The sequence below is a fragment of the Trachemys scripta genome, unplaced genomic scaffold (assembly GCF_013100865.1).
Source record: "Trachemys scripta elegans isolate TJP31775 unplaced genomic scaffold, CAS_Tse_1.0 scaffold_83, whole genome shotgun sequence".
NCBI lineage: Eukaryota > Metazoa > Chordata > Testudines > Emydidae > Trachemys > Trachemys scripta.
Window position 1 is genome coordinate 39,355 of NW_023260569.1, and position 12,169 is coordinate 51,523.

At 46.6% G+C, this 12,169-nt stretch overlaps 1 protein-coding gene across 1 annotated transcript; it reads left to right on the forward strand.

Annotated features, from left to right (window-relative positions):
* The first annotated feature begins 5,120 nt into the window (after positions 1-5,120).
* On the forward strand, positions 5,121-6,657 carry LOC117870650 (interferon-inducible GTPase 5-like). The gene has a single exon (XM_034757872.1). The coding sequence runs from the start codon at positions 5,366-5,368 to the stop codon at positions 6,557-6,559; it is 1,194 nt and encodes a 397-aa protein (XP_034613763.1). The 5' UTR covers positions 5,121-5,365; the 3' UTR covers positions 6,560-6,657.
* Positions 6,658-12,169: the final 5,512 nt, after the last annotated feature.

A 12,169-nucleotide genomic window follows, 5' to 3' on the forward strand; every position in this document is an offset into this window, starting at 1 on the left:
CAGGAGGAAATTACCCCAGCATTTCCAGAACGGCCTTTTGTTTCCTCAAAACTTTTTCCAGGGTCTGTTTCTCATGTAGGGCCTGATCCAAAGCACACTAATGTCAATGGGAACTTTCATCAAGTGCCAAAGCTTGGGTCCTGGCAGGCTGAAGAGGTACTTCTCTGATAAAAGCAACAGAACACGTATGGAGCTCAGTGGGAAAGACAAATCCATCCTTGACTAGATTGTATTCTCTGTCCCCCACCCCGCCGCTCAGGAGGCAATGGTGTCTCTGGCTGTAATTCATAATGTGGGAACATTTTGTGGTCAGTTAGCAAAGTTACCCATATCCCTGGCTAGGAAGGTGAAATCACTTCCTGGGACTAGGGAACAGGAATGCCAGGCTCATCTGACTGTTGTGAACATACATAAGGACAAGTTGGACCTTACTGCCAATCTCTAAATAGGAAAAATAGAGTCAAATAAGGTGAAAATCTTACAGGAATCAAACAGTACCATAGAACCTCTACAGATAGAAATTCCATGCTTGAATAATAAGAGAACAGCAGTAGGAATATATTACTGACTACCTGACCACGATGGTGACGGTGATTGTGAAATGCTCAGGGAGACTAGACAAGCTGCAAAACCCGAAAATGCAACAATAACAGGGAATTTCATCTATCCTCATATTGATTTGGTAAATGGCACATCTCAAGGCATGATGTAGACGTAAAATTTCTAGACATCATAAACGACTGCTTCTTGGGGCAGCTGGTCCTGGAACCCACAAAGGGAGAGGCAATTCCTGAATTAGTCCAAGTGAAGCACAGGATCTGGTCCAAAAGATAACTATAGCTGAACCACTCATTAGAAGTGACCATAATGTAATTAAAGTTAACATCCTTGGGTGAGTGTGTGTGTGTGGGGGAGGAATATCAAAAAAGCCCAGCATGGAAATATTTCATTTTAAAAATGGAAACTACTCAAGAATGAGAATGCCGGTTAAGACGGAAATTAGAAAGGGGAGTCACAAAGGTAAAATACCTGCAAGTAGCATGGAGACTACTTAAAAACACCATAATAGAGACTCAGACTAAATATATAGCCCAAATCAAAGAAGACAGTAGGAAGACCAAAAGAATGCTCCATGGCTAAACACCAGAGTAATGGAGGCCATTAGAAGCAAAAAGACACCCTTTAAAATTTGGAAGTCAAACCCTAATGAGCATAGACGGTGACCTCAGAAAAAAAATAGGAACCAGCTGCTTGCTGTTCCCTCCCCATGCCAGGGGTCTCTGGCTAGCTCATTTAGCGAGCCTCCTCCAGGCTTCAAGTCTCCTGCAGGCAGTTCCCTCATGCGCTTCACTCCCTTTGCTCTCTCACACCATGGGAGCAGAGGGAAGCTCCTCTCACGGATCAGTAACAGATTGAAAGATAAAAAACAAAGGGTAGAAATTAACGGTCAGTTTTCACAATGGAAAACAGTAAACAGCGATGTCCCCTATGCTACAGGCTGGGGACTGACTGGCTAAGCAGCAGTTCTGCAGAAAAGGATCTGGGGATTACAGTGGATGAGAAGCTGGATATGAGTCAGCAGTGTGCCCTTGTTGCCAAGAAGGCTAATAGCATATTGGGCTGTATTAGTAGGAGCATTGCCAGCAGATCGAGGGAAGTGATTATTCCCCTCTATTCGGTACTGGTGAGGCCACATCTGGAATATTGCGTCCAGTTTTGGGCCCCCCACTACAGAAGGGATGTGGACAAATTGGAGAGATGCCAGTGGAGGGCAACAAAAATGATTAGGGGGCTGGGGCATGTGACTTATGAGGAGTGGCTGACCTCCTGAGGTCTCTTCCAACCCTCAATGATTCTATGTAGTAATATTTGGTGCCAATGTCTGAGTTAGTAATCTTCACTTTCTCTGCACTCACCAACATTTTAAAGGTATGGGAGTCCTCTTAGTTCAGGAGATTTTGCAGTTCATCATCAAGGGGAATTTTATGACCCTTGAAGTCATCCATGATTTTGATTTCAGTGTGATGGAGATAGTGATCCAGGTATTATAATGCTCCATCTCCAATGTGGATGATGGCATCAGGAGGCACTTGAAACGTGAAAGGAATTAGGGAATCCAGGACCTAGAGTGCAAAATTACGTAACATATTTTCAAGATGTCGGTCACAGGTACTGAATCCCATTCTGAAGTAAGTTCCAGTTGATCTGCTTATTCTGGGAGGATTCAGTGTCAGACAAGGAACAGAAAGATAGGTTAGTATTTATTCTGTTATTTATTTATAGGTGAAAAAGAAAATTTACAATTTGCCATCTGGTGCTCCCCCCCCCTTTTTTGGCAGGCTCCATTATTTAGGAGGAATAACTTCTTCTTGACTCTATCTGGAGGAATAGTGGAGGTTTTTGGGGGTTTTATATGAACTCACATGAAGATGGGATCCTATTCGGTTGTAGATACCTAGATCTTAGCTCTGAGACATATATATCAGCAATAGCTTTCTCTCAGTTGGTGTTTGGTATAGTAAATGAACTGGTAAGCCCATCAGATGACCAGTCATTATTTCAAAAGATGTAACCTGTGTAGATCAGTTAGGTATTGAATTCATAGCCATTAGTGCTACGGGTAGCTTTAAGTCCCAGTCTCTGGCATTTTCAGAGAGAAATTTCACAGTTTGGATCATACCCTCAACCTGTCCTGAAGATTGAGGATGATACGGCTCATGGAGCTTCTGTTGGATTCCTAGGGCTTTTCATTGGTTAACCATAAGACCAGAAGTAAAAAGAGTATCTCTGTCTGAGTCTATTTTGGGGATAAACCCATCTGCTGAAAACATGATCTACTGAAAACATGAGTGGTTGTAGTCTGAGCCATGTTATTTGGTGTAGGTATAAATACAACCTATTTCATAAATAAACAAGTCACCATGAGTAAATAATGATTTCCTCAAGATGACTATGTTACAGGCCCTACCTAGCCTATTTGAATGATTGACCAAAGAAATGTAATTCCTTGGCTTTGGAGGGGTGCTCAAAATTAGTCAAGTATTTTGAAATCTATTACAAATGAAACATCCTTCATGTAATTGGACATGTTTTTACTTATGCCAGGCCAATAGGATGTTTAAGTTTTCATATATAGCATGATCACCTGACTGTCTCCTACACCTTTCATTCAGGGCCAGTCATAACATGATTCCAATGTAGGAAGTGGGTACTACCCGTCTAGGAATCCCATTTCTCTCATGAAGGTAGGTGAGAAGATTCTTGCAAAGGCTAAACCTTGATTGTTGATTAAACAGAGCTCCCAGTTCCTTATTCTCAGCAAGTTCTTCTGCTGTGATAGGATTTGCATTGGGATTTTCTAGGTAATGATTAAATTTGGATATTGTGCCATCTTCTCATTCTGCTTCTTCGAGATCGGGATTTGGTTCTTTTCACACAAGATCAGTGTAGTGTGAGTAGGTTTTTCTTTGTCCGGGATAGGTAAAAGATTTTGTCATTTTGTGACAGGGTAGCTCATGCCATGCTACTGCAGTGAGATGCCTTCAGCATTCTGGATACTGCAGAGGGCTGTTAAGAGTGGGCTAGGGGAGACAGCAGGAAGCACAACCCCTCAGTGTTCAACACATGCAATTCCACAGATTGGACCATCCCCATTTAAATATAATTCCCTGCTCTTCACGGACACTCTGGCAGGAAGTGCCGCTCCTTGCCTACACAGGTTACGCAGGGGACCAGGGCAGGTTTGTCTTGTTTACTGTGGGGCTTGGACCAGAATGAGCTCCCGGCGCCTGCTCCTCTCTGTGCCAGAGGAACCTCACCTTGTTACTTTCAGTTTTCTTCTGAGTCAGACAGACTTAAAAATAACCTGCCCTTCAGCTCCATTCCTGAGATGGTTCAGGTGCCAGAGCTCCCAGGGGGAGCCAGACAGGTCCCACAGCACAGCGGGCTGGGACCCATTGCCTCTAGCAGCCAGCTGGTGTCACTAGCTGGGATCACATCGACTCCCTCAGGCAGGGCAGCCGCTTTGTCCCTGAGCTTGTGGGAATCTCCTCTCCTCAGCTAGTCCTTGAGCCCTTGGAGGGTCTGCAGGGCATGGGGCTCTGTGTGCTGGCCTCTCAGCATGGATGGGGCCAGGAAGGGATTAACAGATGGTCCAGGGATGGGGGAAGAGGCCAGCTCTGCCCTAGAGAAACTGCCCATCCACTCCTATCTGGGAGGGATTTGTTCCCTGGCTGTGGTGCTGAGGAATGAGGAAATAACTAAAGGCCAGGCAGGGTGAGGTCAGGGTCTGTTCCAAGGAGGAAAGGACTGAAACTTCCCCCACCCAGGCTGGAGGGAGCAGGGAGTTGCTTAGAATGGAGGCAGTCAGGAAAACCCCTCAGTCCTGTCAGAAGAGGAGAGTGAGTCAGGACTAAGTGTCCCTTGGAGGGGAGTTGTCTCTTCTCTCCTTTACCCTGAAGCCAGGGCTTGGGCAGAGGGTTTTTCTGGTCTTCTCAATTTTTAGGAAATGTTGTAAAACTGATAAGAATCAAAGACATTAAAATTTACACAGTATTGGAACTTTTTGTGCAGGTTTGGTGCCGAGCGTTTTCATATACACAAACTAATGCCTCTTTTTAAAATGTTGAATGGGTTGCCTCAACTTTTGGGGGGCATGCCTTTTCTAAACAATGTATAACATTTACAACATATTTTTGAGGTCCCTGCTACATATTTAAATTTTCAGAGGCTGATCTTTTCCACTGCATCTGCTTTTCCATCTCTCTTAGGAAATTCAGCATATAAAGGTTTCTTCTATTTAGTGCATGATTTCCAAATAAAAGCAACAAATCCACTTTCTATACATGTCTCTGAGGCTTCTTTCAAAGTAATCACTGTAGGGTGTATTGTAATTGCTGTGAAGCACCATTCCACTGGAGAGCTTTGGTAGATCATTTCTCTGCAGATCAACTGAGGTAGAGGGAAGAGATGGCAGGTTCACTGCAGTTCATCAGCTGGTCATGCTAGGGACAAGCTGCAGTGTGTGTATGGGAATCTTTTGAAAATACAGTGTACTGAGCAGGTGGGTTTGAACTGAACTTTAGCTGTTTATTTCCCCCTCTTTAATTGAATCAAACATCCCAGAGCATCTGCTATTGCTGAAGGTTGGGTGTTTGCTTCTAGGAAAATCAGCCTGTGTCAAACTTTATTACAACCTCATACGGTTAAAATTGATGTCAAAATGAACCTTTTCCCCAGCCAGTCGCAGGTTCTGAAGGAAAGGGGTTGATCTGATTTATCCTGATAAAAATAAATCACTGGAATTTTTCTTTTCCTTTTTCTAAGATCAGTGGTAAGAACAACTGAGTGACCACCAAAGGCTGCCATGGCTGGTAGACTCTCCAGAAGGGAAATTGAAGAACTGAAAGCCGTTGTTGGGAGAGGAAACCTCACGGCAGCAGCTGCTGAACTTCAGAAGAAGCTGGAGTCATTAGAAAACACCCCACTGGACATCGCCATCACGGGAGAGTCAGGTGCAGGGAAATCATCCTTCATCAACGCCATCCTGGGCCTGCATGATGATGATGAAAGAGCTGCTAAGACTGGGGTGAAACAAACAACAATGGAGCCAAAGGCTTATCCACACCCCAGACTCCCAAAGGTAAAACTATGGGACCTGCCAGGAATTGGGACACCGAGCTTTCAGGCAGACAAATACCTTAATCAAGTAAAATTCAACAACTACGACTTCTTCATCATCGTCAGTGCTACGCGCTTCACTTCCCACCACATCACCCTGACCCGTGAGATTCACAAGATGGGGAAGAGGTTTTACTACGTGCGCTCCAAAGTGGATAATGACATGAATGCTGAAAAAAGGAAAAAGAATTTCAATGAGGCGAGAACCCTGCAGGAGATCAGGGAGGACTGCATAAAGAACCTGAGAGAAGCAGGTGAGGCCTCACCGCGGGTTTTCCTGCTCTGCAACTGGGAATTGGCCAACTATGATTTCCAGCTCCTGCAGGAGACACTGCAGAATGAGCTGGATGATCAGAAGAGACACGTTTTCATCCTGGCCATGCCCAACATCTCAGCAAAGATCCTGGAGAAGAAAAAGGCTGAACTGCAGAAGCATATTTGGGCAGTGGCCCTATTGTCATGTGCTATTGGTGCTGTTCCTCTTCCAGGCCTCTCTCTCGTCTGTGATGTAGCCATCTTGGTTTTTCACATGAAGTGTTACTGCATGGCCTTTGGCTTGGATGATGAGTCTCTCACTAGACTGGCTCAGCAGGTTGACAAGCCTGTTGCAGAGCTGAAATCTGTTATCAAAAAGTCTCCACTGGCCTCAGCCATAACAAAAGAGTTTGTACTGACTGTACTTTCCAGATCTGCATGTGGAGCACTGATGGTGCTGGAACTTGTTCTTAATTTTGTACCAGGCCTTGGCTCCCTAGCAGGGGGAGGAATTTCTTTTGTGACCACGCGCTACATGCTGCAGAGCTTTCTGGATGAGGCTGCAGAAGATGCTCAGAAAGTTCTGACCAAGGCTCTTGAACCCAAAGCTGAAGAGTCCATATAACAGCACCAAGACCGCCTATGCATGCCCACAGAAAACCAGATACACCTGGCCTAGCCCTGTCAGAATCTCTAAACATGGGTGAGCCCAGCAAAAACAAATTGACACCTTAAACCAACAAACAGCAGAGAGACCGACCAGATCAGATCGGACAGGATTCTGGTGAATCAAAAGCTTGTCCCTTCCACCAACACTATGTCAGGTTAGATAGTTTCTTTTCAGGCAAAACTAACTGGGATGGAACTGGTCTCTAAACCAGTCTATGAATCCAGGAGAAGTGTTCTGAGAAGAAGACAATGCTCCAGTATCTCTGCTTGGCTCACTCACCCTGGCCTCATGTGAAACAGAATCTGTAAACCGAACAGTTTCTACGCAAAAGAATAAATGGACACAAATCGGACATCAGGAATCACAACATTCAAAAACCAGTCGGAGAACACTTCAATCTCCCTGGTCACTCAATAACAAACTTAAAAGTGGCAATTGTTCAACAAAAAACCTTCAAAAACAGACTCCAACGTGAAACTGCAGAACTGGAATTATTTGCAAACTGGACACCATCAAATTAGGCCTGAATAAAGACTGGGAGTGGATGGGTCATTACAAAACCTAAATCTAATTTCCCCCTACTGTTACTCACATCTTCTTGTCAACTATTTGAAGTGGGCCACTCTCATTACCACTACAAAAGTGATTTTTCCTCCCTTGGTATCCTGCTGTTAATTGAATTGTCTCGTTAGACTGACCTCACACTTGGTACGGCAACTCCCATCTTTTCATGTATTAATACCTGCTCCTGTATTTTTCACTCCATACATCTGATGAAGTGGGTTCTAGCCCACAAAACCTTATGCCCAAATAAGTGTGTTAGTCACTAAGATGCCACAAGGACTCCTCGTTGTTTTTCCTGTGAAGTCTGGTACAACTGCATCTTCAGGGCTAGATCCATGAAAAGGAGTTAGGTGCCATTTTAACCCCCCAAGTCCAGCTTGGGGCACCCTGGGCATTCAGAACACCACCGCTCAGCTGCCACCTGACACTGTAGGTGCCTAAAGTCCCTCGACAGCTACATTTCCACCATTATAGCCCCCAAGTGCCTATGTTTCTGCCAGTGAGCAGGCACACAGCCGCATCACACCTAGGAACCTGCCTCACGCCGACACCCCAGAAGGTTCCATTCCCTCGTGTCTGGCCTGCAGGGCCTGATCCAGGAGTGTTCTCAGGACACATCTAAACCCACACAAAATGGATGGAGGGGGAGGTGGCTCTCAGGGATCAGGACCTGCAGCAGAGCAAGTCTCTGGGTAAGCTAATGAGCACAGTCAGCCTGTAGCAGGCTGCCTAATTGGCGCCACGGCCTGATTGGCTGGAAGAGTCGACAGAGCAGCTCTCGAGTCCAGCAACAGCAGCAGGTCAGCAGCTGCTCAGAGCGTTCACCCGCGGCTGAGATGGCTCCTGCTCATTCCAAGCCTTGCTCCTGCCTTGGACCCAGCCTTGCCTCACGCCAGGTAACCTGGTTCTGACCCTCGGCTCCAATTCCTGCCTTGGACCCAGCCTCGCCTCACGCCAGGTAACCTGGTTCTGATGCCTGCTCCAACCACTGGGCCTGATCCTGCTCTAACTGCTAGGCACGGCCACCCATGTCCCAGTCACTGACAGTGGTGGTGCCTCTCTAACAGTTTAGTGCTTCAAGCACTCTCCTGGGGTGGGAAAATCCAACTGAAATCCTCTCTCCACATGGGGGGAACTGACGATGTATTTGACGGATTAAAATATTTTGATGAAATGACGTTAAATTGAGAAGGAAAGTCAGCTAGAAGTTGGTAATGCTTTGGACAAGACACTGTGAACATTATGCCAGGGTTTGCCGAGGGGTGATCCTGTTAGGAAAATAAAGGGGTTGCATTCGTATTGATTTTTTTAATTAGTGATAAAAGTAAGAAGTAAGATAATATTTGGCATCAAGCGCGCTCATGTTACCACAAATACGTGAAATACACCTGGGCTGGGAGAGGCAGGAAATAAAAGGGATAGAAACTGAAAAATGTCTGATAAGAACAGTTGGTCACAGAGTTAAATAATCAGCAATGTAGCTTCTGGATCAATGCGGCACAGGCCCAGCTCAGCCACACACAGAGATCCTGCCACAATTGTAAAATAAGGAGACCAGGATGGCAGGTTTATCGAGCTGTTCCAGCTGTTCCACCTGTCACTGTTCAAGTGACTCCATGGTCCTGCAGACTGGACTGTTCCAACACATTCAAACAATGTGGCGAAACTTTGTATAAAACTCCATTTGAAAGTTAAACATTTCAGCAGCCAGCAAAGTGCCGAGGGCAAACGGCAGCTTGGCCAGCACAGCGTGCAGTGGTGATCGGAGTGCATTGCAAGAGGGGCCCATGGAAAGCAATCTGTGAAAAGAGGTTGCTGAGCGGAGCTGAGCAGCAGGTGTTCACTGGCTGTCCCAAGATAGTCGTACTCATGGCTATGGCCTAATTGTCCTACACAACCTGATGTGACACCAGGAGTTCATCACAGGCATGGGTCACCGTTTGATTGGTCCATGCCAACTTCTCCAAGCAGAGGAACCAAGTTGAACTCACAGCAGAAAGGGGATAAAATGGCCTGTCTCCTTCAGCACATCACTTCCTGAAAGCCGAGAAGACTCAAATTCTGAGCCGGCCACCTGGGAATCCTCACTCCTGGAGACATCAAATACCTCTCAGGCACCTTTAACTCTCTCTCTCTCTTTTCCAGCAGCTTGGGTTGCCTGTTAGCACATGAGGAAAACACAATCTCCGTCCTTCACTCCACCTGCGATTGCAGTGTCAGCCCTGCTGTGATCAGTAACGGAGCTGATGAAAGCTGACAGCTGAGCAAAGATTTGGTGATAAGTAACATACAGCCTTTCTCTTTGGCAAGGACCCAAATCAGTCACTTGACTCCTTCCTCAGCTGGGTACCTAATTACTAAGGACATGTACATGCTTGTGTACGTGGTGTATAGATTGTCACAGAGTTTGTTGTAGCTTTTAAATAGAACTAGTTACAATTCCTAAACAGTGTACATCCCCCGTAGTTAATAGCTGCACGCTGCCTGTCGAGTTCTAGGTGTACACAGACATCAAATAAGACTATGCTTGAAAGCCTTTTGAACTGCATGCAGCCTGTCATAAAACTATAGATGTTCTTGTTAGGTGGTTAGGGGTGTTTATCTGATCCTGAGTTAATATAACTGGTGTGAGTATTGGTGAAAAGGGGTAACCACAACAGATCCATTGGGAAGGAGACTATGGTGGGTTGGCATGTGAGGAATTGCTCAAGTTGTCTTATGCATTAGCCTAGAATTGTTCTCCACTGTTGAGTCAAGTAACAGTGGAGAGTTTAACTAATGGGCTTGAATGTGTTTCTTCTGCTTTAAGGGACTCAGTCAAAATTCCCAACAGTCACCTTTGCAGGATAATTNGCCGCTTTTGGGCTCCGGAAAGAAGCACTGAGTGGTGGGATCACATTGTCCTGCAAGTCTGGGATGACGCGCTGTAGCTGCAGAACTTTTAGATGAGGAAAGCCACATTCATGGGACTGTGTGAGGAGCTCACCCACCCTGAGGCACAAGGACACAAGATTGAGAGCTGCCCTGACGGTGGAGAAGCGGGTGGCTATTGCAATCTGGAAGCTGGCAACTCCAGACAGCTACCGGTCGGTCGCTAACCAGTTTGGAGTGGGAAAGTCGACCGTTGGAATCGTGTTGATGCAAGTTTGCAGGGCCATTAATCGCATCCTGCTCAGAAGAACCGTGACTCTGGGCAACGTGCAGGACATTGTGGCTGGCTTTGCACAAATGAGGTTCCCTAACTGTGGAGGGCCGATAGATGGGACACACATTCCTATTCTGGCACCACCCCACCTAGGATCCGAGTACGTTAATCGGAAGGGGTATTTCTCTATGGTTCTCCAGGCGCTTGTGGATCATCGTGGGCATTTCATTGACATTGACGCAGGCTGGTCTGGAAAGGTGCATGACTCACGCATCTTTCGGAACACTTGGCTGTTCAGGAAGCTGCAGGCCGGGACTTTTTTCCCAGAGCGGAAGATCACCGTAGGGGAAGTCGAAATGCCCATTGTGATCCTGGGAGACCCCGCTTACCCTTTAATGCGGTGGCTCATGAAACCCTGCACAGGGAGCCTTGACAGCAGCAAGGAGCGGTTCAACAGGCTGAGCCGGTGCCCAATGACTGTGGAGTGTGCCTTTGGCCGTTTAAAGGGCCGCTGGTGCTCTCTGAATGGGAAGCTGGACCTGGCCGATGACAACATCCCCATGGTTATATCCGCGTGCTGTACCCTCCATAATATTTGTGAAGGGAAGGGTGAAAGCTTCACTCAGGCATGGACTTCGGAGGTTCAACACCTGGAGGCTGAATTTGAACAGGCAGAGAGCAGGGCTATTACAGGGGCCCAGCGCGGGGCTGCAAGGATTAGGGGTGCCTTGAGGGAGCAATTTGAGACTGAAAGCCCCCAGTAATGTCTAGTGCCCTGCACGGGAGTGAAGTGCAATGGTTCCAATGTTAGTAGGAATCTGTGTTTGCAACGCTGACTTGCAGTGCCTGTTGCTTTCCTGGGCTCAGGGATCTTTTACTTTATGCAATAATAAAGAATGTTTTCAAAGCCAAAAAATCCATTTATTGAAAAGAAAATTCATTTATTGAAAAGAAACACAACTGCTTGGAAAACAGAAAGGGCAACGGGGGTGGGGTGGGGAACTGTACAATCACACATTTGCGTATGTCCTGTCTGGAGTGCTGCACTTCAGGATGGCTATACTGCACGGTGATGGGGGTTGAATGCAGAGGGTAAGGATCGTATTTTTCAGGGCTGAGTGCCGACGCTATAAGTGATGGAGGCAGCTGGTGGCGATAAGAACCCGGATGTTCGGGAAAGTGGGTTGGAGGTGACATGGGGGCACAAGGGAAAGGACAACGACTGCAGGAGGAGGGGGGGCGGTAGTGCTCTGCCTGCGTGGCTACGAGTGCCTGGATCGAGTCCACTTGGCGCTCCATGATAAATTTAAATATGGAGATATACCAATCTCATAGAGCTGGAAGGGACCCCAAAGGGTCATCAAGTCCAGCCCCCTGCCTTCACTAGCAGCACCAAGTACTGATTTTTGCCCCAGATCCCTAAGTGGCCCCCTCAAGGAATGAACTCACAACCCTGGGTTTAAGCAGGTCAATGCTCAAACCACTGAGCTATCCCTTATCAGCTGATCTGTGTTTTGCTGCCAGAGCTCTGCGCTTTTGTGCTGGCGATCCACATTCTGCTGGTGGATCCTCCTTTCACTCTCCCTCCACTCCTGCGCTTTTAGATTCTCGTTAGGTGAAGGCTGCATTACTTCATGCAGCAGGTCGTCTTTGCTTCTACGTGGCCCCTTACTGATTCTTTGCAGTCTTTTGGCCGGTGATAACACGGACGGCTGAGATCTCAAGTTTGCATCTGTAAAGGTAAAATGCAACACTTAACAGAGGCAGCATTGTTCACACCAGACAGAGTATTGATTCCCCCGTACTTAAGGAGGGCAAGCACAGGCTACACAATAGCATAATTTGCCCATCCCAAA

Bases quoted from the DNA above. Each gene is read 5' to 3' on its own strand.
- LOC117870650 (XM_034757872.1), top strand. From the start codon at position 5,366: ATGGCTGGTAGACTCTCCAGAAGGGAAATTGAAGAACTGAAAGCCGTT.